Genomic DNA, 27,726 nt, shown 5'->3' with positions numbered 1-27,726 from the left:
TTTGTTGTTGTTCCAAGCATATGTCTTGCTCCTTGTGTCATCACCTATCGACTCTCTACTTCCTGAATTCCCGTGCCTTGCTATCTCATTAGTTTCTTTGTATACGTTGAGCTGGAAAAAACGCTGGAAAAAAAACAAAAAACATGACCAGGATCGAAAACATTCACAATCAAGAAATACAAAAATAAGCCTGAAAACACTAAAATCATGAGGGGCAAACCCATTACATACAGAGTAGACAAAAACAGATGAACCCAAACCAGCTAATCAACTAAATACAGCGGTACCACAGGATGCGAATGCCCCAGCTTATCAGTATTTTGGGATACAAGGTATCTCTCGGCAAATTATTCTGCTAGTCTGCACCATACTGAAGCAGAATGTGTCAATAACATCAGCCAAGGACATTGAAATAGTATCTAAAAAGCAGACATGAAAATAAGGAGAAGCTGCTGATTGTGTGTTTGCCGAAGAAGCAGCTCAAAGAAGATTCCGTAAAACTCCACTCTCCAAGGTAAATGTTATTACTTCACAAAACTATTGTAGTAGTTTGTACTGCAGTCTATCGTATGATTTTCCTACACTATTTATCAAAAAGTACATTTTTCTTTTTAAAAGGCATGTTCTATGTTGAAATTGTGCTCTTTTGGGGGCGCGAAGCACAGAATAAATAATTGCAATTGATTTCAATGCGCTGTTTCGCAATATGAGTTTTTTGCAGTATGAGCTGCGTCACGGAACCGATTAAACTCGAATTCCGAGGTGCCGCTGTACAGAGACAAATGAGAGCGCAAGGCTTGGCTGGATAAGGCACCGATGGAAGGAGGGAGCTGATGACAAGACACTACTAAAGACACACAGGAACAGATCAAAATCCTCAAAGAAAAGCAAAGTCCCTAAAAAAAAAAGACAATTTGTTCACACATAAGTTATGCCAGTGACAAATAAAAGTGAGCACCTTGTTGTTGTAGAACCATCTTAATGTTGGCTCGGGTGAACCTCTTACAGTGAATACTATGCATATATCATGGCGAATCTCTGGCTCCTTTAGATGTATAATGGAAGGACAAACTAAAAAGAAAAGACAAAAGATGATTATTGTATCAAATATGTTCAGAGAAAATACCTGCACCTTACTCAAGAATCAATTCAGGTTTTGTGGTTAAGATTTGTAGTCAAAAGTCAAACTACAGTCACTACTACTGAGCTCAGCAGTGAGCATCCGCTCCCGTCATCCATCCATCCATCCATCTTCTTCCGCTTATCCGAGGTCGGGTCGCGGGGGCAGCAGCCTAAGCAGGGAAGCCCAGACTTCCCTCTCCCCAGCCACTTCGTCCAGCTCCTCCCGGGGGATCCCGAGTCGTTCCCAGGCCAGCCGGGAGAGATAGTCTTCCCAGCGTGTCCTGGGTCTTCCCCGTGGCCTCCTACCGGTCGGACGTGCCCGAAACACCTTCCTAGGGAGGCGTTCGGGTGGCATCCTGACCAGATGCCCGAACCACCTCATCTGGCTCCTCTCGATGTGGAGGAGCAGCGGCTTTACTTTGAGCTCCCCCCGGATGACAGAGCTTCTCACCCTATCTCTAAGGGAGAGCCCCGCCACTCGGCGGAGGAAACTCATTTGGGCCGCTTGTACCCGTGATCTTGTCCTTTCGGTCATGACCCAAAGCTCATGACCATAGGTGAGGATGGGAACGTAGATCGACCGGTAAATCGAGAGCTTTGCCTTCCGGCTCAGCTCCTTCTTCACCACAACGGATCGATACAGCGTCCGCATTACTGAAGACGCCGCACCGATCCGCCTGTCGATCTCACGATCCACTCCTCCCCCACTCGTGAACAAGACTCCGAGGTACTTGAACTCCTCCACTTGGGGCAAGATCTCCTCCCCAACCCGGAGATGGCACTCCACCCTTTTCCGGGAGAGAACCATGGACTCGGACTTGGAGGTGCTGATTCCCATCCCAGTCGCTTCACACTCGGCTGCGAACCGATCCAGTGAGAGCTGAAGATCTTGGCCGGAGGAAGCCATCAGGACCACATCATCTGCAAATAGCAGAGACCTAATCCTGCAGCCACCAAACCAGATCCCCTCAACGCCCTGACTGCGCCTAGAAATTCTGTCCATAAAGGTTATGAACAGAATCGGTGACAAAGGGCAGCCTTGGCGGAGTCCAACCCTCACTGGAAACGTGTCCGACTTACTGCCGGCAATGCGGACCAAGCTCTGGCACTGAGCATACAGGGAGCGGACTGCCACAATAAGACAGTCCGTTACCCCATACTCTCTGAGCACTCCCCACAGGACTTCCCGGGGTACACGGTCGAATGCCTTCTCCAAGTCCACAAAGCACATGTAGACTGGTTGGGCAAACTCCCATGCACCCTCAAGGACCCTGCCGAGAGTATAGAGCTGGTCCACAGTTCCACGACCAGGACGAAAACCACACTGTTCCTCCTGAATCCGAGGTTCAACTATCCGGCGTAGCCTCCTCTCCAGTACACCTGAATAGACCTTACCGGGAAGGCTGAGGAGTGTGATTCCCACGATAGTTGGAACACACCCTCCGGTTCCCCTTCTTAAAGAGAGGAACCACCACCCCGGTCTGCCAATCCAGAGGTACCGCCCCCGATGTCCACGCGATGTTGCAGAGTCTTGTCAACCAAGACAGCCCCACAACATCCAGAGCCTTAAGGAACTCCGGGCGGATCTCATCCACCCCCGGGGCCTTGCCACCGAGGAGCTTTTTAACTACCTCGGCAACCTCAGCCCCAGACATAGGAGAGCCCACCACAGATCCCCCAGGCCCTGCTTCCAATTTCAAGCAGTACATATATATTTTTTTGTCAGATTGAAAAAAATCAATTACATTTGTGAGAAAATATGAAGTACTTTATTGACAAATATCATTTCCAGGTGTTTGCGGGCCAAATAAAATGATGTCGCGGGCCCGGGGCCTTGAGTTTGACACCCGTGCTGTAGGGCGTCCAAAGCACCCACTTGGAAGACAATAACACAGGAACTTGTAGTCTTTTGGAGCGTGCGTGTGACTCCCTTTATTCTATTCCTCCTCCACGCAACATTGTCGCCCTCTAATGACATCAGTGCTGCGCCAACACAATGACATCATCAAAAGACAACAATCCTTCAATTTAACTGTTAATTGTAAATTGCAACAAACATTACTTTCAATGTTTTCTTTTTTTAATTTCATGCCAGTAATGCTAATGTGGCTGTTAAATTCATACAATCACGTCATGTGTGTGTGTGTGCGTGTGTGTGTGTACTTACAGTGGACAATAAGCTGAATGGAAGCGTTGGTTGTGCCTACAACGTTGGTGGCTGTGCAGTTCAGAAGGGAAAGGTTGTCATCTCTGCTTACGTTTACCAAAGTGACGTTTATAGAACGAACGGTGCTGTTGTCGTAGATTCTGGCCTGCAGCAAATACATGCGCATTAGATCATAATCAAAAACTAAACAAACAAAAAAACATACATCAAATAATATGTATAATAACTGCATATGCATTATTAGAGAACAGGGACAGGGAAAAGTTTGATTTGCAGGCCACAATGGCTTCTATATACATACCGCTCTACCAACCAAGCTATACCGCTCGGTTGGTAGAGCGGTATGTAAATCTACCCGTGCCTGGTTTACGGACCATGGTATTTCTGTTCTAAATTGGCCCGCCAACTCCCCTGACCTTAGCCCCATAGAAAATCTGTGGGGTATTGTGAAAAGGAAGATGCAGAATGCCAGACCCAAAAACGCAGAAGAGTTGAAGGCCACTATCAGAGCAACCTGGGCTCTCATAACACCTGAGCAGTGCCAGAAACTCATCGACTCCATGCCACGCCGCATGAACGCAGTAATTGAGGCAAAAGGAGCTCCAACCAAGTATTGAGTATTGTACATGCTCATATTTTTCATTTTCATACTTTTCAGTTGGCCAACATTTCTAAAAATCCCTTTTTTGTATTAGCCTTAAGTAATATTCTAATTTTGTGACACACGGAATTTTGGATTTTCATTTGTTGCCACTTCAAATCATCAAAATTAAATGAAATAAACATTTGAATGCATCAGTCTGTGTGCAATGAATAAATATAATGTACAAGTTACACCTTTTGAATGCAATTACTGAAATAAATCAAGTTTTTCAAAATATTCTAATTTACTGGCTTTTACCTGTATTTAGGATTTACAATTTGAAATATGAACTAAAAAAAATGAACTTTAAAAAATATATTTTGGTCAATATGTATTTAAGAGAGTCTACGTGCTCCATAATTAGCTTTTTATTAACCTCCCTGATGGGCAAAAATGAGACAAAAAACAGTTGGAAACATTCAAATGTGACATGGTCATAAGAAACGAGTCACTTGATCAAAATTCAAACTAAGCACAATTTAAAATAAAACTCTCTAAAATAGACTTGTCATTATTTTTTTTCTCACACATACATTATATGCTTACATGTAAAATGTGCATTTTGGGGCACATTAACATGACAAAAAGAGCCAGTGTATCAAAAGTACAGTACAGAAGACATAAAGTCTGTAATTATTGGTGCCTTTACCTCTTGTAATGTTAAAGTGTGCAAGCCGCTAATGGGCCAGTCAACCTCAGGTAATGGGGATCCAGAGCCATTACATGTTGCTGCTACACTTTCGCCCTCTTTCACTGTAAGGACGCTGTGGCTCATGGTAATTTCTGGAAGGTCTGTAAACAAAAGAAAAGGCAATATACAACAAAAACAAATACTTCCACACTTGCAGACATAGCAACAATAAGTAAAAACATATTTTCATGAACTCTCCATCAAAAAAATATATATAGTTTTTGCACATACAGATATTGAAAAGTCACTGAAAAAACGGATTAAAATTGGCTGAGGAGCATGGCATTCGTAAAGTTAAATATATGACCACGATTATGAAAAAAGTAAGCCTTCAGGCTGAAGGTTGAATCGCAACAAAGATTATGCACTGCCGTTCTGGACTGTGAACTACATGCTGGGTTAGATTAAGGCCTCAATTTTGCTTGGGTTTTATGTCACGTCCAGCTCATTGAATATGCGTCACCACGCATATTCAAGCAGCATCTTTGCTCAATGGGTAATAGGCGGCATTTGGCCTTTCTAAAAGAAAATTGCCCTATGATTGCGTTGTTTTCGGCTGTACGATCTGTTCAAATCACGAAAAGGATGAACATTTCTTCAGAGTTCTTCGAGAGGTAATCAAGAAGGGCGGAAGAGTGCAAGATTTTACAAAAGACTACGACAAAAGTGGCACACACTCCAGTACAAGGGAGAAGAGTCTAAGAACGCACACGTTTGCAGTGACCACTTCGTTAAAAGTTTGTTTGATACACTTTTAATATACAGGTAAAAGCCAGTAAATTAGAATATTTTGAAAAACTTGATTTATTTCAGTAATTGCATTCAAAAGGTGTAACTTGTACATTATATTTATTCATTGCACACAGACTGATGCATTCAAATGTTTATTTCATTTAATTTTGATGATTTGAAGTGGCAACAAATGAAAATCCAAAATTCCGTGTGTCACAAAATTAGAATATTACTTAAGGCTAATACAAAAAAGGGATTTTTAGAAATGTTGGCCAACTGAAAAGTATGAAAATGAAAAATATGAGCATGTACAATACTCAATACTTGGTTGGAGCTCCTTTTGCCTCAATTACTGCGTTAATGCGGCGTGGCATGGAGTCGATGAGTTTCTGGCACTGCTCAGGTGTTATGAGAGCCCAGGTTGCTCTGATAGTGGCCTTCAACTCTTCTGCGTTTTTGGGTCTGGCATTCTGCATCTTCCTTTTCACAATACCCCACAGATTTTCTATGGGGCTAAGGTCAGGGGAGTTGGCGGGCCAATTTAGAACAGAAATACCATGGTCCGTAAACCAGGCACGGGTAGATTTTGCGCTGTGTGCAGGCGCCAAGTCCTGTTGGAACTTGAAATCTCCATCTCCATAGAGCAGGTCAGCAGCAGGAAGCATGAAGTGCTCTAAAACTTGCTGGTAGACGGCTGCGTTGACCCTGGATCTCAGGAAACAGAGTGGACCGACACCAGCAGATGACATGGCACCCCAAACCATCACCCAACCATGCAAATTTTGCATTTCCTTTGGAAATCGAGGTCCCAGAGTCTGGAGGAAGACAGGAGAGGCACAGGATCCACGTTGCCTGAAGTCTAGTGTAAAGTTTCCACCATCAGTGATGGTTTGGGGTGCCATGTCATCTGCTGGTGTCGGTCCACTCTGTTTCCTGAGATCCAGGGTCAACGCAGCCGTCTACCAGCAAGTTTTAGAGCACTTCATGCTTCCTGCTGCTGACCTGCTCTATGGAGATGGAGATTTCAAGTTCCAACAGCGCAAAATCTACCCGTGCCTGGTTTACGGACCATGGTATTTCTGTTCTAAATTGGCCCGCCAACTCCCCTGACCTTAGCCCCATAGAAAATCTGTGGGGTATTGTGAAAAGGAAGATGCAGAATGCCAGACCCAAAAACGCAGAAGAGTTGAAGGCCACTATCAGAGCAACCTGGGCTCTCATAACACCTGAGCAGTGCCAGAAACTCATCGACTCCATGCCACGCCGCATTAACGCAGTAATTGAGGCAAAAGGAGCTCCAACCAAGTATTGAGTATTGTACATGCTCATATTTTTCATTTTCATACTTTTCAGTTGGCCAACATTTCTAAAAATCCCTTTTTTGTATTAGCCTTAAGTAATATTCTAATTTTGTGACACACGGAATTTTGGATTTTCATTTGTTGCCACTTCAAATCATCAAAATTCAATGAAATAAACATTTGAATGCATCAGTCTGTGTGCAATGAATAAATATAATGTACAAGTTACACCTTTTGAATGCAATTACTGAAATAAATCAAGTTTTTCAAAATATTCTAATTTACTGGCTTTTACCTGTACGTTACTCGTTTAGTATTATCTTGAAATTATTTGTATTTTAATTTTAACAAAAAGAAACCAGAAAGTCAGAGTCAATGATACTCTGACACAAATGTGTCAGAGTTACATATGATAACAAGACAAAAATCAAATGTGGTGAGGATTCCGTAATTGTTAGTTTGCTAAATAGATATGCAGTCACGGGTGTCGAGCTGCCAGGTAGTCATTTGTTTACATGGACGCAAGACACAAAGTTAAATCATGAAATGCAACCTTACAGGAGTAAAAACAATGTGTATTTATCCGGGAGAGTCTTGAAACCAAGTTTCTTGACTCAGCCACACACAAAGAAGTTGTAGGCCTCCATGCTTTTCCAAACTTGCATCTGTTTCGTGGTGTAGAATGACGTCAGAGCACAAGATAGTTCAATATGTCTGGGAACTCCACTGATATATGTAGCCTTGATATCACTCGACACATTTGTTTTGATATTGTTTAGGGATCTATTCCATTGCATAGTTACATTTTTTTTCTTGTTTGATTTTGATTGTTATTTCTTTTTGCAGGAAGATTTAGGCGCAAAATCTACCCGTGCCTGGTTTACGGACCATGGTATTTCTGTTCTAAATTGGCCCGCCAACTCCCCTGACCTTAGCCCCATAGAAAATCTGTGGGGTATTGTGAAAAGGAAGATGCAGAATGCCAGACCCAAAAACGCAGAAGAGTTGAAGGCCACTATCAGAGCAACCTGGGCTCTCATAACACCTGAGCAGTGCCAGAAACTCATCGACTCCATGCAACCTTACAGGAGTAAAAACAATGTGTATTTATCCGGGAGAGTCTTGAAACCAAGTTTCTTGACTCAGCCACACACAAAGAAGTTGTAGGCCTCCATGCTTTTCCAAACTTGCATCTGTTTTGTGGTGTAGAATGACGTCAGAGCACAAGATAGTTCAATATGTCTGGGAACTCCACTGATATATGTAGCCTTGATATCACTCGACACATTTGTTTTGATATTGTTTAGGGATCTATTCCATTGCATAGTTACATTTTTTTTCTTGTTTGATTTTGATTGTTATTTCTTTTTGCAGGAAGATTTAGGCCCCTTGCGTGCACTGCTGATATAGTTTGCGCACTGCTTGCTGCACAACAGCCATCTTGGCTTTGTTGACCACCGCTATTATTAATTTAGGGGAAGAAGTCACGTGTTTGGAATATAAGCATTTGAGGTCTACAAAACTTAACCACACAGACCAGCACCTACTCTTCCCATCACTTACGACAACACTTGCATAAACCCTCGCAAGCTTTTTACACAACAGAGACCATCCCTACCCCAAAGACAGAGGACAAACAAAGCATACACACTTCAGAGGTGTTGTTTCTGTGAAATATACCAAAAAACAAAGGGTGAAAAAACCTGACAGAGAGAACAAAAACATAAGGAGAAATGTTGTGTTCCCGGCCCTGCAATGAGGTGGCGACTTGTCCAGGGTGTACCCCGCCTTCCGCCCGATTGTAGCTGAGATAGGCTCCAGCTCCCCCCGCGACCCCAAAGGGAACAAGCGGTAGAAAATGGATGGATGGATGTTGTGTTCCCTTACATTATTGGGTTTGCCAGAGAAACTCTGAAGTGTTTCCTCCAAACTTAACATTTGCACTTCAAACCAAGGTTATGGTTGAGGGTCCAGCCGGTTCCCCCAGCGAGGACAACACCCCCAGTCCACTCAAAGAACCAATCCCCAAAAGAAAATGTAGAAATGTTGTTTATACAGTACCAGTGCCATAGAGCCGAGACGCCTCCTAGAGGACTGCGGAAAAATATCTGTTGCTCAGCTCGGTCCGTTTGGACCGCAGATACGCACTTGTAATACACTTTTCCACCACTTATGGCTGTAATGACAATCTCAAACCAACAGAAGAATACTGGAGCTCAAGTCATAGAGAAGTTTATTTAGCCCAGTGCTTCTCAATTATTTTCTGTTACCCCCCCGCTCTAGGAAGAAGAAAATACTCCCCCCCACTCTGCGCTGTGACATCACACCGGCCTTTCCTCGTCTCCAAAAGTGGTTACAGTGAAGCCAAGCGCTACATACTCTGTCATATTGTGGTACGGAAAAAAAGTATGTTCCCCGAGGTCACACACTGTGCTTCCCCACAGGGGCCCGCCCCTCTATTCCGGTTGCTAGTGGGGCAGGGTGGTCCTCTCTTCCAACAGCGGGGAGTCTCTGGGCCTCTCGGGGCAGGGCGTACCGTCTTTCTGGCGGCGTGGGGTGTGGTCTTTGGCTGGTTTAGGGGCTGGCTGTCCCCTGCTTTTCCTGTGCCTTGTCCTCTGCGGGGGCGTCTGTCTATGGCAGCCACTGGCATGCCGGGGGTCCTGTCGCTGGCCGGCCTGACTGCGTGGGGACGGTGGTCCCTTGTTCCCTGGGCACATCACCTGCTGTTTTGGGTTGGGCTCTCTGGGTGGCTGGGGCTATACTTTGGCTCCAGCAGATACCCTGAGACAATTATACTGTACATACAAAATACACATACTGTATATACTCACATACACACAAGTATTCATACATACTGTCTATACGTACATTCATTCATTCGTACATACGCTCCCACATACATACACAAATACAGAGCATACACACTCACGGTACATACATACACAAATACAGAGCATACACACTCACGGTGCATACATACACAAATACAGAGCATACACACTCACGGTGCATACATACACAAATACAGAGCATACACACTCACGGTACATACATACACAAATACAGAGCATACACACTCACGGTGCATACATACACAAATACAGAGCATACACACTCACGGTACATACATACACAAATACAGAGCATACACACTCACGGTGCATACATACACAAATACAGAGCATACACACTCACGGTGCATACATACACAAATACAGAGCATACACAGTCCTGGTACAAACATACATATACACATTCAAGCACATATGCATACATACACTCATGCATACAATCAAATTTCATCAAACATATATTCATATTAATATTGTCGTCCATGAATCGCCACCTTAACGTGGTGGATGTCATGTCTGTGTGATCATGTTTTGTTTTAGTCATGTTCGGTTTTGTTTTTGGACTCTTTGTGCACTTTTGTTTGTTTTTGTCACCATAGCAACCCATTAGTTTTCACCTGTCATGTCACGCACCTGTTTCACGTTTTGAGTCACGCACCTGTTTTCACTGATCGTGTCACTGCTATTTAAGCCGGTCTGTTTCTGTTGTTCGTCCTGGTGACATTATCTATCCTTTCATACCAAGCTTCTTCTGACACCCCTGCTACCTAGTTTTGTCTTCATGCTACCATAGTAGCAGTCTACCTTGTCTGTATGCACATGTGTCATGTGAGCAAGTTTTAATGTTGTAAATGTGATGTTTTATGCATTTGTTTACTGTTTTTAATGTAACCTTGCGGCTGCCCTCTTGGCCAGGTCTCCCTTGGAAAAGAGATCTTTGATCTCAATGGGATTTTACCTGGTTAAATAAAGGCTAATAATAATAATAATAGTTCCATGCCAAGTAAGTTTGTGTTTATTGTTCATAGTTTCTGCCTCTGTGCAAGTTTTGTTTCATTAGTCAAGTTTGTTCTCTGCCATTGTGCGTGCCTTTTGTTTGCTTCCTTTTTCCTTCCAGGAAAAAATTGGCACAAGTGTTGATAACCATACTTGCCAACCCTCCCGAATTTTCCGGGAGACTCCCGAAATTCAGCGCCTTTCCCGAAAACCTCCCGGGACAAATAGTCTCCCGAAGATCTCCCGATTTTCAGCCAGAGCTGGAGGCCACGCCCCCTCCAGCTCCATGCAGACCTGAGTGAGGACAGTCTGTTTTCTCGTCCGCTTTCCCACGATATAAACAGCGTGCCTGCCCAATCACGTTATAACTGTAGAATGATCGAGGGCGAGTTCTTGGTTTCTTATGTGGGTTTATAGTTAAGCAGTTTCATTAACGTCCTCCCAGCGCGGCAACAACACACAACAACAGCAGTCACGTTTTTGTCTACCGTAAAGCAGTTTGTCTGCCGTAAACAGCAATGTTGTGACACTCTTAAACAGGGCAATACTGCCATCTACTGTACATGCATATGTGACAATAACATCAACGGCTTTGAGAGAGTGCAGTGCACAACTGTGCACACGGCAAGGAGACGAAGCAGAAGAACGAGGAAAATACAGCCGTGGTGACGCCGACGACGAGTAAGATGAAGAAATACGCTTGTAAGTTCCAAGCTGCAGCTGCGATGGGACCTGGATAGCCACCGTTAAGAAGTAGTGGACTACCAAGTGCTTGCCAGTGAAGATCTTCCTCAGGAAGCACAGACTGACCGGTTTTGGGCCATGCTAGGGAGAGATGGAAGATTCCAGACTCTAGTGCATTTGATGAAAGCACTTTTGCAATGCATTATCAGAGAGGGTGTTCAGCACGGTTAGAAAAATAGTGACAGAGAATAGAACAAGGATGGACAATTCAACCCTTAACTCAACAATGAGTAGATGAGTGTTATGTGTGTGTAAATGTGTAAATAAATGAACACTGAAATTCAAGTATTTTTTTTCTTATATATAGATATATATATATATATATATATGAAATACTTGACTTGGTGAATTCTAGCTGTAAATAACCATGCCCCCAACCACACCCCCGGCCCCAAGCACGCCCCCCCGTCCCCCGACCACAACCCCCCCACCTCCGGATATCGGAGGTCTCAAGGTTGGCAAGTATGGTTAATAATGGATATTACAGAAGCTTCTATTATTGTTTACAATCAGCACAGCCATTTTTAAGTCACCTAGGGTATAGTTAGGATCTCCAACTTTCCTAGTAGATTCCGATCTCGAGTGGCGGCATTCCAATTGAAATTTCTGACATTGAACTCGAAAATTCCTACATTCCAGTAAAAGTGGAACACACCATAGGAACTACATGCATTACCTTTAATTAAAACGTTGCCCTCACTAAGATGGCCACGATGTAGGCACGTCACTGTGCGTGTGTGTGCATGTGTGTGTGCATGTGTGTGTGCTCGTGCGTGTGCATGTGCGTGTGTGTACAGGAATCTGTGTGTGTTAACAATAGAAGATAATCCCATATTGCATGTAAAGTACTTTTGTATAAGATTGATTCTTGAGAGCTTTCCTGTATAATGCCTGGAAGGACCCCTATAGTAACAGAAGGACCTTGATCTGCCTACTAAGGTGCCTAATTTGACAACACTAAATTCAGCTAATTGACATCAATGGTACACAATTAATCAAAGAGTCAAATTATATGAGCACATACTTGTCTCCTTTTGGGAGGGGCTGAGTGTGAGTCCATAGAAAAAAAATGTCCACTCATTCCCAATGGGAAAAAAGTCACACAAAATGTGGATTTACAGACAATGAGAACATTTCACAGAAATTGTTGAAAGAAAGCTTAGATGTCCTGAATGACCTTAATCATCAATACGATAGGGTGAAGAAATGTGAGAAGAGAAGCCTATCAAAAACATGGAGCGGAATAAGAATAAGGGGGTGGAGGAAGATTTAAAAATGATGAATAAAAACATACATGTGAATGCTTGTTTAGCATTCACATAAAAGCACTAATTGCCCTGATTCAACCTTCAAGATGTCCATGCTCTAAGTGACTAAGAAACCACACACACACAATATACCTTTTTTGCTTTAAGCTTAACACTTACCACAATTGCTTATGTTCATTTCTTGCAGAAGTATCTTCTGGGAGCTGTTGGAACAATATAACTGTTGGCTACTTAGCCCCATAGCATCTCTTTGCTGCCATAACTGCAGCCAGCGGATCTCACAGCCACAATCAAAGGTCATATCTTCTAAATGTCTAGAAGGAAAAACAAAGTAAGAAAAATAAGAGAAACGTCGACAAATGGCAGGGCAGCCATGAGTCTCTGGCTCTTTTTTGCAAGGTATTTTTGTTGCTAGCACTTCAAGAACAAGACGTTGGTTAATCAGCTGGGATTGGCTGATCCTCATCCAAGGAGAGACACAGCCATTGACGCACATTTCATCACTTTATCAACTATCAGTGAAAACATTCCACAGGTTCTGCCGTCAATGATTTCCTTCCAGTCCACAGATTACTAATGCTGAGCTAAAACAGTATATCATCACTATGGAATATGCCGCCTACGAGAGATTAATTCATCTAGCGTATTAATACTATTTAGTGATGTTTTCTTCCATTCCATGTGCAAGTATCCTCAAGAAAACTGCTCAAATACAGGTAAAAGCCAGTAAATTAGAATATTTTGAAAAACTTGATTTATTTCAGTAATTGCATTCAAAAGGTGTAACTTGTACATTATATTTATTCATTGCACACAGACTGATGCATTCAAATGTTTATTTCATTTAATTTTGATGATTTGAAGTGGCAACAAATGAAAATCCAAAATTCCGTGTGTCACAAAATTAGAATATTACTTAAGGCTAATACAAAAAAGGGATTTTTAGAAATGTTGGCCAACTGAAAAGTATGAAAATGAAAAATATGAGCATGTACAATACTCAATACTTGGTTGGAGCTCCTTTTGCCTCAATTACTGCGTTAATGCGGCGTGGCATGGAGTCGATGAGTTTCTGGCACTGCTCAGGTGTTATGAGAGCCCAGGTTGCTCTGATAGTGGCCTTCAACTCTTCTGCGTTTTTGGGTCTGGCATTCTGCATCTTCCTTTTCACAATACCCCACAGATTTTCTATGGGGCTAAGGTCAGGGGAGTTGGCGGGCCAATTTAGAACAGAAATACCATGGTCCGTAAACCAGGCACGGGTAGATTTTGCGCTGTGTGCAGGCGCCAAGTCCTGTTGGAACTTGAAATCTCCATCTCCATAGAGCAGGTCAGCAGCAGGAAGCATGAAGTGCTCTAAAACTTGCTGGTAGACGGCTGCGTTGACCCTGGATCTCAGGAAACAGAGTGGACCGACACCAGCAGATGACATGGCACCCCAAACCATCACTGATGGTGGAAACTTTACACTAGACTTCAGGCAACGTGGATCCTGTGCCTCTCCTGTCTTCCTCCAGACTCTGGGACCTCGATTTCCAAAGGAAATGCAAAATTTGCATGGTTGGGTGATGGTTTGGGGTGCCATGTCATCTGCTGGTGTCGGTCCACTCTGTTTCCTGAGATCCAGGGTCAACGCAGCCGTCTACCAGCAAGTTTTAGAGCACTTCATGCTTCCTGCTGCTGACCTGCTCTATGGAGATGGAGATTTCAAGTTCCAACAGGACTTGGCGCCTGCACACAGCGCAAAATCTACCCGTGCCTGGTTTACGGACCATGGTATTTCTGTTCTAAATTGGCCCGCCAACTCCCCTGACCTTAGCCCCATAGAAAATCTGTGGGGTATTGTGAAAAGGAAGATGCAGAATGCCAGACCCAAAAACGCAGAAGAGTTGAAGGCCACTATAAGAGCAACCTGGGCTCTCATAACACCTGAGCAGTGCCAGAAACTCATCGACTCCATGCCACGCCGCATTAACGCAGTAATTGAGGCAAAAGGAGCTCCAACCAAGTATTGAGTATTGTACATGCTCATATTTTTCATTTTCATACTTTTCAGTTGGCCAACATTTCTAAAAATCCCTTTTTTGTATTAGCCTTAAGTAATATTCTAATTTTGTGACACACGGAATTTTGGATTTTCATTTGTTGCCACTTCAAATCATCAAAATTAAATGAAATAAACATTTGAATGCATCAGTCTGTGTGCAATGAATAAATATAATGTACAAGTTACACCTTTTGAATGCAATTACTGAAATAAATCAAGTTTTTCAAAATATTCTAATTTACTGGCTTTTACCTGTATATGGAGAATAAGAACATAAATAAATCCAGACAGGCTTTTACAAGTTTATGTTACCGTATTTTCCGCACCATAAGCCGCCCTGGGTTATAAGCCGCGCCTTCAATGAACGGCATATTTCAAAACTTTGTCCACCAACAAGCCGCCCCGTGTTATAAGCCGCATCTAACTGCGCTAAAGGGAATGTCAAAAAAACAGTCAGATAGGTCAGTCAAACTTTAATAATATATTAAAAACCAGCGTGATGTGGGCGCGCATGGAGTCGTATATCAACATGGACGGAGCTGCGTGAAAAAAGCCACCCGGCCTCTTCGCGTAAACTTCCCTTAACCACTCGCTCATCTTTTCTTCATCCATCCATCCCTTCGAGTTAGCTTTTATGATGACGCCGGCTGGAAAGGTCTCTTTTGGCAAGGTCTTCCTTTTGAATATCACCATGGGTGGAAGTTTCTGGCCATTAGCATGGCAAGCTAGAACCACAGTGAAGGATGACTTCTCATTCCCTGTGGTGCGAATATTCACCGTACGTGCTCCCGTTGTATCCACAGTGCGGTTCACAGGAATATCAAAAGTCAGTGGAACCTCGTCCATGTTGATAATGTTCTCTGGCCGGATCTTTTTTTCAGCTATCTTGTTTTTACAATATGCACGGAAAGTAGCCAGCTTTTCTTGAAAGTCTTTAGGCAGTTGCTGTGAAATAGTAGTCCGTGTGCGGATGGAGAGATTGCGTCTTTTCATGAACCGGAAACCTGTCGCTTAGTAGGAGCCATTTTGTGGTCTTTACAGATGTAAACACACAAAGGAAATGAAACGTAATATCCGCGCGCTTCTTCTTCTTCTACGGGGGCGGGTGGTTGCTTACAGTAGAAGAAGAAGCGCTTCCTGTTCTATGGGGGCGGGTGCTTACCTTGGCGGTTGCTTGCCGTAGAAGAAGAAGCACTTCCTCTTCTACGGGGAAAAAAGATGGCGGCTGTTTACCGTAGTTGCGAGACCTAAACTTTATGAAAATGAATCTTAATATCAATCCATATATAAAGCGCACCGGGTTATAAGCCGCACTGTCAGCTTTTGAGTAAATTTGTGGTTTTTAGGTGCGGCTAATAGTGCGGAAAATACGGTAAGTTCATACTAGTGTTGTCCCGATACAAATATTTTGGTACTGGTACCAAAATTATTTAGATACTTTTCGTTACTTTTCTAAATAAAGGGGACTACAAAAAAATGCATTATTGGCTTTATTTTAACAAAAAATCTTAGGGTACATGAAACATATATTTCTTATTGCAAATGTGTCCTTAAATAAAATAGTGAACATACTAGACAACTTTTCTTTTAGTAGTAAGTAAACAAACAAAGACTCCTAATTTAGCTGCTGACATATGCAGTAACATATTGTGTCATTTTCCATTCCATTATTTTGTCAAAATTATAAAGGACACGCTGTGAAAATGCATTATTAATCTACTTGTTCATTTACTGTTAATATCTGATTAGTTTCTCTTTTAACATGTTCTATCTACACTTCTGTTAAAATGTAATAATCACTTATTCTTCTCTTCTTTGATACTTTACATTAGATACCACAAATCTGGGTATTAATCCGATACCATGTCGTTACAGGATCATTCATTGGTCGTATTCAAAGTCCTCATGTGTCCAGGGACATATTTCTTGAGTTTATAAACATAATATAAAAACTAAAAAAAATAAACAAGATGTTGTGAATTTAGGGTTGCAAACTTGGAAAGTTTCTGGTAAATTTACGGAAATTTACCACGGGAAGTTAAGCTTGGGAAGTTTGGAAATTTTGATCATTTTTTGATTATTCAAAGTTGGACACCATCTATCTTATTGTGTAGAATAAGATGAGAAGCTTGTAAAAGACTAATACAATGCCACACACAGATATAAATAGTCAGCTAAACAATTGGAGTAGTCTTTAAAAATATTTGACTGATGGACAAATAAATAGAAATAGGCTAGATGAATAAATGAAGAGTCAATCAGCATGCTAAATCAAACTATAAGCTACATTCTTGTATGACAACAGAATGGCTAGCAGAACAGAAGGCAGAGGAAACTACACCTTTTCATTTATTATTTGCTACTTTACACATCACAAAAAAGGTCAATTCGGATCACTAATGTTGTTAGCATAAATGAATGGGATTTAACATAGAGAAAATTAGCATCACGGCTAATGGATAAATATTTTTGGTTCATTATGAGACTGTGGTGGTACATAAACCTAGCTAGCTAGAGATATTGACCCCAAAATCATTTAAACAAGTACAGGAACAGCTAGCTAGCTTGAGTGTAAGTCTGCTAGAGTAGTCTACAGTCATACAGTAACAAGCAATATTAAAGTTAAATACCATACATCAAATATATTTACCCCATCAACACTTACCTGACTGGATGAAGTCCTGGGGCCCAAATACTAGTGTGGCCTCAATAGCCCTGCTGTAGTGTGTAGCATGCTGGGAATTATCTGGGCATGTGATGGAAGAATGCACTGCACATGTGATGGAGGAATGCACAGTGCAGGGTTGAAATTCAACTGAATTTGCATGAAATCAGGTTGTTTTAGCTAATAATCATGCTGCAAGATCTAGCATGTTGCATTCAATGTTTGTTCCCATTCATTTCCCATTAATTCCCATGGAAAGTTTCCAACTTTGAATATTCCCGGAATTTTGCAAACCTTGTTGTTATGGCAAAAAATATTGACGTAATTATAGTAATATCGACGAGATACGCTTCTGCACTTGGTATCATTACAGTGGTGTTTGTTTACATTTTGTCGCCGTTGAGCTACGGTGTGTAGTGAAGCATGTTTAGCTATTCCTCGTCCTGCAGGGATGATACTTGTAAGAAACGTACTTCATTTGTCACCATGGAGGCAAGGATTAGTGATTTAGAAGTAGCTAAAACACTGCCGACTGGGGCTGGACTTTAGCCGCTAGCTAGCGAGCCATGTCTTAAAGCACCTCTTCCTGTGCGACGGGGTGGTGGGGAGGGTGGTTGACCGGTACTTTTTAGAGGTGGTATAGTACTGAAAATGATGAAAATGATGTTGGATGAAGACATGCAGTGACAGAAATAATATTGTTTGTATCCAACACATCTATTTGCCCAGCCGGCTTATCTTAGTCTAGCTTAGTCTTTCATTACAGAAATATGTTATTTTAACACCATTGATTTATACAATTATTTACCGACGCTTTTCTTTTGACTGACCTGACACCAATTACATAATAATCGTATCTTATTTTGTTAAGCTTTTGTATTTACAACAACATCTAACACCATCCATCCATCCATCTTCTTCCGCTTATCCAAGGTCGGGTTGCGGGGGCAGCAGCCTAAGCAGGGAAGCCCAGACTTTCCTCTCCCCAGCCACTTCATCCAGCTCATCCTGGGGGATCCCGAGGCGTTCCCAGGCCAGCCGGGAGACATAGTCTTCCCAACGTGTCCTGGGTCTTCCCCGTGGCCTTCCTATCCAGTTGGACGTGCCCTAAACACCTCCCTAGGGAGGCGTTCGGGTGGCATCCTGACCAGATGCCCGAATCACCTCATCTGGCTCCTCTCCATGTGGAGGAGCAGCTGCTTTACTTTGAGCTCCCCCCGGCCGCTTGTACCCGTGATCTTGTCCTTTCAGTCATAACCCAAAGCTCATGACCATAGGTGAGGATGGGAACGTAGATCGACCGGTAAATTGAGAGCTTTGCCTTCCGGCTCAGCTCCTTCTTCACCACAACGGATCCATACAGCGTCCGCATTACTGAAGACGCCGCACCGATACGCCTGTCGATCTCACGATCCACTCTTCACTCACTCGTGAACAAGACTCAGAGGTACTTGAACTCCTCCACTTAAGGCAGGGTCTCCTCCCCAACCCAGAGATGGCACTGCACCCTTTTCCGGGCGAGAACCATGGATTCGGACTTGGAGGTGCTGATTCTCATCCCAGTTGCTTCACACTCGGCTGCGAACCGATCCAGTGAGAGCTGAAGATCCTGGCCAGATGAAGCCATCAGGACCACATCATCTGCAAAAAGCAGAGACCTAATCCCGCAGCCACGAAACCGGATCCCCTCAAAACCTTGACTGCGCCTAGAAATTCTGTCCATAAAAGTTATAAACAGAATCGATGACAAAGGGCAGCCTTGGCGGAGTCCAACCCTCACTGGAAACGTGTCCGACTTACTGCCGGCAATGTGGACCAAGCTCTGACACTGGTCGTACAGGGAGCGGACTGCCACAATCAGACAGTCCGATACCCCATACTCTCTGAGCACCCCCCACAGGACTTCCCGAGGGACACGGTCGAATGTCTTCTCCAAGTCCACAATTAGCACATGTAGACTGGTTGGGCAAACTCCCATGCATCCTCAAGGACCCTGCCGAGAGTATAGAGCTGGTCCACAGTTCCATGACCAGGACGAAAATCACACTGTTCCTCCTGAATCCGAGGTTCGACTATCCGGCGTAGCCTCCTCTCCAGTACACCTGAATAGATCTTACCGGGAAGGCTGATCTGGGCGGATCTCATCCACACCGATGAGCTTTTTACCTACCTCAGCAACCTCAGCCCCAGAAATAGAAGAGCCCACCACAGATTCCCCAGGCACTGTTTCCTCATAGGAAGACGTGTTGGTGGGATTGAGGAGGTCTTCGAAGTATTCCCTCCACCGATCCACAACATCCGCAGTCGAGGTCAGCAGAACACCATCCTCACTATACACGGTGTTGACACTGCACTGCTTCCCCTTCCTGAGGCGGAGGATGGCGGTGGTCCAGAATCGCTTCGAAGCCATCCAGAAGTCGTTTTCCATGGCTTCCCCGAACTCCTCCCATGTCCGAGTTTTTGCCTCCGCAACCGCTGAAGCCACACACCGCTTGGCCTGTCGGTACCTGTCCGCTGCCTCCGGAGTCCTTTAAGCCAAAAGAACCCGATAGGACTCCTCCTTCAGCTTGACGGCATCCCTCACCGCCTGTGTCAACCAACGGGTTCTAGGATTACTGCAACGACAGGCACCAACTACCTTGCAGCCACAGCTCCAATCAGCCGCCTCGACAATAGAGGTGTGGAACATGGTCCACTCGGACTCAATGTCCAGCACCTCTCTCGTGACATGTTCAAAGTTCTTCCGGAGGTGGGAATTGAAACTCTCTGTGACAGGAGACTCTGCCAGACTTTCCCAGCAAACCCTCACAATGCGTTTGGGTCTGCCAGGTGTGTCCGGCATCCTCCCTCACCATCGCAGCCAACTCACCACCAGGTGATGATCGGTAGAAAGCTCCGCCCCTCTCTTCACCCGAGTGTCCAAAACATGAGGCCGCAAATCCGATGACACAACTACAAAGTCGATCATGGAACTGCGGCCTAGGGTGTCCTGGTGCCAAGTGCACATATGGACACCCTTATGTTTGAACATGGTGTTTGTTATGGACAATCTGTGATGAGCACAAAAGTCCAATAACAAAACACCACTCCGGTTCAGATCCGGGTGGCCATTCTTCCCAATCACGCCTCTCCAGGTTTCACTGTCGTTGCCAACATGAGCGTTGAAGTCCCCCAGTAGGACAAGGGAATCACCCGGGGGAGCACTTTCCAGTACTCCCTCGAGTGTATCTAAAAAGGGTGAGTACTCTAAACTGCTGTTTGGTGAGTAAGCACAAACAACAGTCAGGACCCGTCCCCCCCACCCGAAGGCGGAGGGAAGCTACCCTCTCGTCCACTGGGTTGAACTCCAACGTGCAGGCTTTGAGCCGGGGGGCAACAAGAATTGCCACCCCAGCTCGTCGCCTCTAACTGCGTGCAACGCCAGTGTGGAAGAGAGTCCAGCCCCTCTTGAGAGAACTGGTTCCAGAGCTCTTACTGTGCGTCAAAGTGAGTCCGACTATATCCAGCCGGAACTTCTCCACCTCGTGCACTAGCTCAGGCTCCTTCCCCCCCCAGCGAGGTGACGTTCCACGTCCCAAGAGCTAGCTTATCTAACACATTATGTTTAAATTGGATTTTATATTTTAATTAAATTGACCTTTTTATGTAATAGAATAAGAGCACAGTGCACACAATCCAATAGGCTTACTCATTTTGACCTTGCTTATCATACACATTGCCTATACAGTGTCTGTTTTGAGTTGTATTTACTGTAATCTGTGGAAAATGACAACTTACAGTTCAATGAGTTGCACGTTTTCAAAGCTCTTCCAGGACAAAGTCGTCAACATGGGGTTCTTGGACAGGTTTCTGGGGGACAAAGTATAAGAGTAAAGCATTTGTAGAAGGGATTGGAAAATAGATCATTATTCAAATCAATGTGTGCTCTCTGTCCAGCGGGTGGGTGACAAAGTGTTATAACAAAGCCTTGTCCAGATCTGTTTTAGTAAAGCAATTTGTTTATTATTGCAAAGTTGTACCAGCTGTTCCTAATAAGCAAAGTCCATTGTTAATTAGTGCAAACAGTTACTCTGTATTTGTTTCTATTTGTTTTGTTCCAATTCACTATTTACTCCACTGAATTACAGTCAAAGCTATGTTAGTGGCCACCTGTCTATTGGTCACAAAAATTTCCCACACAGAGAAAAGTAGTGTTATAAAACTTGTCCACACCGTATAACATGGCCAACAGCCACTTATTCAGCATCCTGAAATTGTTTTGTTTTTTATTCCACTGAATTTGCTGCAATGATGCATGATGGTAGATGACCCCGGATTTCCACTGGATGCGTAATGGCTGCGGCGCCGCTATTGGATGGCGTCGTAGCCTAAATGTTTGCATTCCAGGCAATGTGTCAGTTTCAACCGCCTGCGGACGCACTGCGTCATGGATCCAGAACCACTCTGACAGCCCAGAGTCTGCCGCAAAAATACGCAGAGCTTTTATTTTTGCCAAATGCCGGAAAAAAGACGCAGAAATTTCGCACAGATGGGATGAGGAGGACAAGAGGTAGGACACAAACAACATAAATGTGGTTGATTTTCATAATAAAACGCAGTTTTTAATACTGGCTTACCAGAGGTGGGACCAAGTCATTGTTTTGCAAGTCACAAGTAAGTCTCAAGTTTTTGCCCTCAAGTCCGAGTCAAGTCCCGAGTCAAGACAGGCAAGCCCCGAGTCAAGTCCAAAGTCAAGACTGGAAAGTCTCAAGTCAAGTCCTAAGTCCTGCATTTTGAGTTTCGAGTCCTTTCAAGTCCTTTTAACCACAGACTAATATATTAACACAGATTGTGTATGCTTTTCAAACGCTGTATTTATTTATTAAAACAAGTGCATTTGAAATTGCAGGAAAGAAAATTGTGCTGACATTGCACTTTATAATAGCACTATTAACCAGTCATTTTAAACATTAACTCATTCCTTTACAGAACAAACACATTGAAAAATAAAGTGCAAATGTACTTATTTGTACAAAAGTGTTAACATTGAAAAAACATGACATATACGTGAACATAACAAAAAAAGTTGTACTTTTTATATGTCAGGGCCCTATGCTGCATTGCATTTGCAAAAGACCAAATTAGCCAAGAGTCTGTCAGTCATTTGTGCACGATGGGGGCGTAGTATGATGCCACCATGGCTGAAAACTCGCTCCACTGGAGCACTGGAGGCAGGCACTGCCAAGACTCTCATGGCCACTCGGAACAGTGAAGGAAGAGTCTTCATGTTCAATGCCCAAAACAAAAGGGGGGAGAGAGTTGTTTAGGGTTGGTGCACTACTTGTAAGTGTATCTTGTGTTTTTTATGTTGATTTAATTAAAAAAAGAAAGAAAAAAAAAAATTATTTCTTGTGCGGCCGATACCAATCGATCCACGGACCAGTACCGGGCCGCGGCCCGGTACTGGTAAAACGGTACTGGTGTACCGTTTTAGCTAGCTAAAACGGTACACATATTCATAATATAGTATACATTTTAACTGACCTTTATTTTACTATTTTTGTCTTTTTTCAGGTGGCTAAAATACGCGGTGCTGCTGACCGCCGTCTAACGTTACGTGTGATATATTGACTAACGTAACCCTGCTTAAAAAAAATCACTGAACAAAAAGTATGAATAAGGTAGTGAACTGCAACAGATTCCCGTGTTTGCAATAACGTTATAACGTTAGCAGTGAGTTTACAGCCTCACTGATTTAACTACACAGCAAATAAAAGTCACGTTACTTAGCCAATAAACGTTATCTTACATTCAAAACTTACCGTTCTTTGTGCAACTTCAAATGCCGGACGAAGTTGGAAGTTGTTGCCTCTCCATCAGTAATTTTCGAACCGCATGTGTTGCATACTGCAAACCGTTTTGTGTTGACCACCTCGTAATTTTTATACCCAAACAAAATTATTTTAGGTATCATTTTTTGTTCACTGGCGTGTGGTTTGGACATGTCTTCTTCGTTGGTTGTCCTGCAATTTGATTGGATGAATGCTGTGTGATGAAAACAAAGTAGATCTAATTTGATTGGCTGTTGTACTGAGACCACACCAGCTGACACACGCAACGCTGATAGACAAGTACACAATGAAAAATACAGAGCGCTCCCGAATAACTTTTTCATCTTTGGGTTTTGGGGAAAGTAGCAAGTCATGTCAAGTCATGTCAATTCAAAAGGCTCAAGTCCAAGTGAAGTCACAAGTCATTGATGTTAAAGTCTAAGTCGAGTTGCAAGTCTTTTTACATTTTGTCAAGTCGAGTCTAAAGTCATCAAATTCATGACTCGAGTCCAAGTCATGTGACTCGAGTCCACACCTCTGTGGCTTACTGACTGCGCAATTCACCAAATGTTTATCACAATCACGATTTTGGCTGTCACGATTAAATGAGGGTAATCGTAAGGAATATTATGATTTAAAAAGCAAGATCTGCTGCCAATCAAATCAAGCACTTTCACAACCCGCGGAGGCAGAAGAGCAATATTGGCGTGTCTTGAAGACCCATAAAGCAGCCTAAGTCTATGCCAGAGGCCATTGTTTATGCGCACACAGCTCCATGACATCTTTTCACTTCCTTTAACCCCCATGGGGTGCTCAGCGTGCATTTAAGACCACTGTTATTAAACATGTGGACGCCAGCACAACACACTGGTTTGCCTGTCTCTATGGAGTCGCACTAGTAAGACTAACAACTAGTAAGACTAACAACTAGTAAGACTAACAACTAGTAAGACTAACAACTAGCCATTGTGCGAAAGACAATATGGAGAAACGTCTCCGTCTCGTGCCAACTTTGGGGAGAGGTGTTCCCTATTGGTATTCATGCAACCCCTATATCTGCACGTGTATAAATCCAGGAAATATGGAAATATAATTGCACATTGAAGAACACTTTTACATGACAGCAGTCGTTACACTAAATAATGCTATATTTTTGTATTTTGTCATTTGACATACATATTTGACACTACAAACGATATAGTCACTTCATATATTTTTCGGACGATAAGGCACACTTAAAATCATTTTCCATTCACCCATTTTCTACCGCTTGTTCCTTTTGTTTTCTCAAAACTCGACAGTGCGCCTTAGAATCCAGTGCACCTAATGTACGGAATAATTCTGGTGTTGCTTACCGACCTCGAAGCTATTTTATTTGGTACAGGCTGTAATGATAAGTGTGACCAGTAGATGGCAGTCACATATAAGAGATATGTGTACACTGCAATATGACTCAAGTAAACAACACCAACATTTTATATGTTCCATTGAAAATATAGAACATTACACACGGCGCTCAAAAATCCATCAAAATGTTTTAGTAGGACTTTGGAAAGCTATGAAGCCACACCACTTGATGGATTGTACTGTGCTTCAACATAGGAGTATTATTATGGTGTGTGTATAAGCTAAGACATTATCTGGCGTTTTGTTTCGCAATATTATGCAAAAAAACAACGTTTCTTACCTTCTGGTACCTGCTGATCTGTGTTTGGGATCTGCATAAGTCCTGAAAAATTGTGCTTGCCGCCTTTGTACTCCATGCCGACACTGCAGTTGATAAGCTTCTTCTTTTTCTCTATCTTCTTGTTACGGAATATTCATCTTCCACTGTTGCCATTTTTAATATAAAGTAGTGTAAAGTTCTTACTTTTATCTGCCATGAAAGCGCTAAAACATACCGGTGTAATGAGTTAATTTATTCACTCAAGGAACTTTAGTTATTAAGAATTTGTTCCGGTCAGACGGTTTTTCATGGGACATATTTCCGGCGGATGAGGAGATGCACGTAAAGTCTGAACTTGCTGGTAGACGGCTGCGTTGACCCTGGATCTCAGGAAACAGAGTGGACCGACACCTGCAGATGACATGGCACCCCAAACCATCACCCAACCATGCAAATTTTGCATTTCCTTTGGAAATCGAGGTCCCAGAGTCTGGAGGAAGACAGGAGAGGCACAGGATCCACGTTGCCTGAAGTCTAGTGTAAAGTTTCCACCATCAGTGATGGTTTGGGGTGCCATGTCATCTGCTGGTGTTGGTCCACTCTGTTTCCTGAGATCCAGGGTCAACGCAGCCGTCTACCAGCAAGTTTTAGAGCACTTCATGCTTCCTGCTGCTGACCTGCTCTATGGAGATGGAGATTTCAAGTTCCAACAGGACTTGGCGCCTGCACACAGCGCAAAATCTACCCGTGCCTGGTTTACGGACCATGGTATTTCTGTTCTAAATTGGCCCGCCAACTCCCCTGACCTTAGCCCCATAGAAAATCTGTGGGGTATTGTGAAAAGGAAGATGCAGAATGCCAGACCCAAAAACGCAGAAGAGTTGAAGGCCACTATCAGAGCAACCTGGTCTCTCAGAACACCTGAGCAGTGCCAGAAACTCATCGACTCCATGCCACGCCGCATTAACGCAGTAATTGAGGCAAAAGGAGCTCCAACCAAGTATTGAGTATTGTACATGCTCATATTTTTCATTTTCATACTTTTCAGTTGGCCAACATTTCTAAAAATCCCTTTTTTGTATTAGCCTTAAGTAATATTCTAATTTTGTGACACACGGAATTTTGGATTTTCATTTGTTGCCACTTCAAATCATCAAAATTCAATGAAATAAACATTTGAATGCATCAGTCTGTGTGCAATGAATAAATATAATGTACAAGTTACACCTTTTGAATGCAATTACTGAAATAAATCAAGTTTTTCAAAATATTCTAATTTACTGGCTTTTACCTGTATATGTATATATAACTACAGTATTGTTTGTTTTGATATACTGGGAGGTGATAGAACATTCAAACCTTGGCAGCTGATACTGATATTAACATTCTGTGCAAAAAGATGTCGAAGTACAGTGATCTTAAATACTGACACTTTGAAACAGTTGTCCATAAAGTAGTGAATTTAAAAGTACATGAGTTTAGTTGTTTGTAGTTTTATCGTGGTATCAAATAGGTTCATGGAAATTCATAGATATTGGTATTGACTACTGATATCCGGGTACCGTGACAACCCTAGAGGTGGGGTTATATACGCACAATTTGACTCCAAATTGTGTGAATGCCCACACATATTGTAAAGTTTCTTTCTAAAGTGACACAAGTGTGAACACTTACATGTAGCTCAGTTGTGGGTTGTTGAAGAAATCACTTGGCTGGACTGTCTGCAGGCTGCTGCTGGTCACACTTCTATAATATAGACAAATGGACAAAAATAGAGAGAGTGAAACATGCTCTGTGTGTGTGTGTGTGTGTGTGTGTGTGTGTGTGTGTGTGTGTGTGCGTGCAAAACCCAAAAGCAGTGAAGTTGTCACGTTGTGTAAATGGTAAATAAAAAGAGAATACAACAAATCCTTTTCAACTGATATTCAATTGAATAGACTGCAAAGACAAGATATTTAACGTTCGAACTGGAAAACGTTATATTTTTCAAATATTAGCTCATGTGGAATTTGATGCCTGCAACATGTTTCAAAAAAGCTGGCACAAGTGGCAAAAAAGACTGACAAAAAGTTGAGGAACGCTCATCAAACACTTATTTGGAACATCCCACAGGTGAACAGGCAAATTGGGAACAGGTGGGTGCCATGATTGGGTGTAAAAGCAGCTTCCATGAAATGCTCAGTCATTCACAAACAAGGATGGGGCGAGGGTCACCACTTTGTCAACAAATGCGTGAGCAAATAGTCCAACAGTTTAAGAACAACATTTCTCAACAAGCTATTGCAAGGAATTTAGGGATCTCACCATCTACGGTCAGTAATATCATCAAAAGGTTCAGAGAATCTGGAGAAATCACTGCACGCAACATTGAATGCCGTGACCTTGGGTACCTCAGGTGGTACTTCATCAAAAACCGACATCAGTGTGTAAAGGATATCACCACATGGGCTCAGGAACACTTCAGAAACCCACTGTCAGTAACTACAATTGGTCGCTACATCTGTAAGTGCAAGTTAAAACTCTACTTTGCAAAGCGAAAGCCATTTATCAACAACACCCAGAAACGCCGTCGGCTTTGCTGGGCCGGAGCTCATCTAAGATGGACTGATACAAAGTGGAAAAGTGTTCTGTGGTCTGACAATAGTGGATAAACCAGGAAAAGTCACCTCAACAGTCTTTTTTGTTGTTGAACGGACCATAGTCCTTTGCTGCGCTCATCTTTTCTTGTCAACACATGTCCTGTTCCCTATCCCGATGTACGAAAACAGCTAGCACCTAAAGTGCGGGACTGTATAACTAAAATAAATAACAAAATATAACAAATGTGCTATTTTTATAATAATAATTTTTGTCCAATAAAATTAAGATTTTAATTACTGCATAACATTTCTTTGTGGCATTAAACCTGCAAATATTTGTTCTTCTCAGGTTTCCCTAAGTTTACATTTTCACACTTGGCACTATTTTGTTACACTTTATTATGCATTTATTACATATTCTTTATAGGGTTTCTTTTTATCTT

At 42.8% G+C, this 27,726-nt stretch overlaps 1 protein-coding gene across 4 annotated transcripts in view; it reads right to left on the bottom strand.

Moving 5' to 3' along the window:
- Positions 1-27,726, bottom strand: part of LOC133612219 (NT-3 growth factor receptor-like) — a 127,957-nt gene that overhangs the window by 76,691 nt on the left and 23,540 nt on the right. For all 4 annotated transcript variants that reach the window (XM_061969439.1, XM_061969438.1, XM_061969437.1 and 1 more), the window contains 6 exons: positions 26,379-26,450; positions 21,006-21,077; positions 12,676-12,830; positions 4,582-4,724; positions 3,290-3,434; positions 959-1,071 (listed from right to left, as the gene is read on the bottom strand). In XM_061969439.1, coding sequence (XP_061825423.1) covers positions 959-1,071; positions 3,290-3,434; positions 4,582-4,724; positions 12,676-12,830; positions 21,006-21,077; positions 26,379-26,450 — 700 coding nt within the window. The remainder of the gene's footprint in view (positions 1-958; positions 1,072-3,289; positions 3,435-4,581; positions 4,725-12,675; positions 12,831-21,005; positions 21,078-26,378; positions 26,451-27,726) is intronic.

The sequence above is a fragment of the Nerophis lumbriciformis genome, linkage group LG10, assembly GCF_033978685.3.
Source record: "Nerophis lumbriciformis linkage group LG10, RoL_Nlum_v2.1, whole genome shotgun sequence".
NCBI lineage: Eukaryota > Metazoa > Chordata > Actinopteri > Syngnathiformes > Syngnathidae > Nerophis > Nerophis lumbriciformis.
This window is presented reverse-complemented; position numbering and strand designations above follow the sequence as displayed.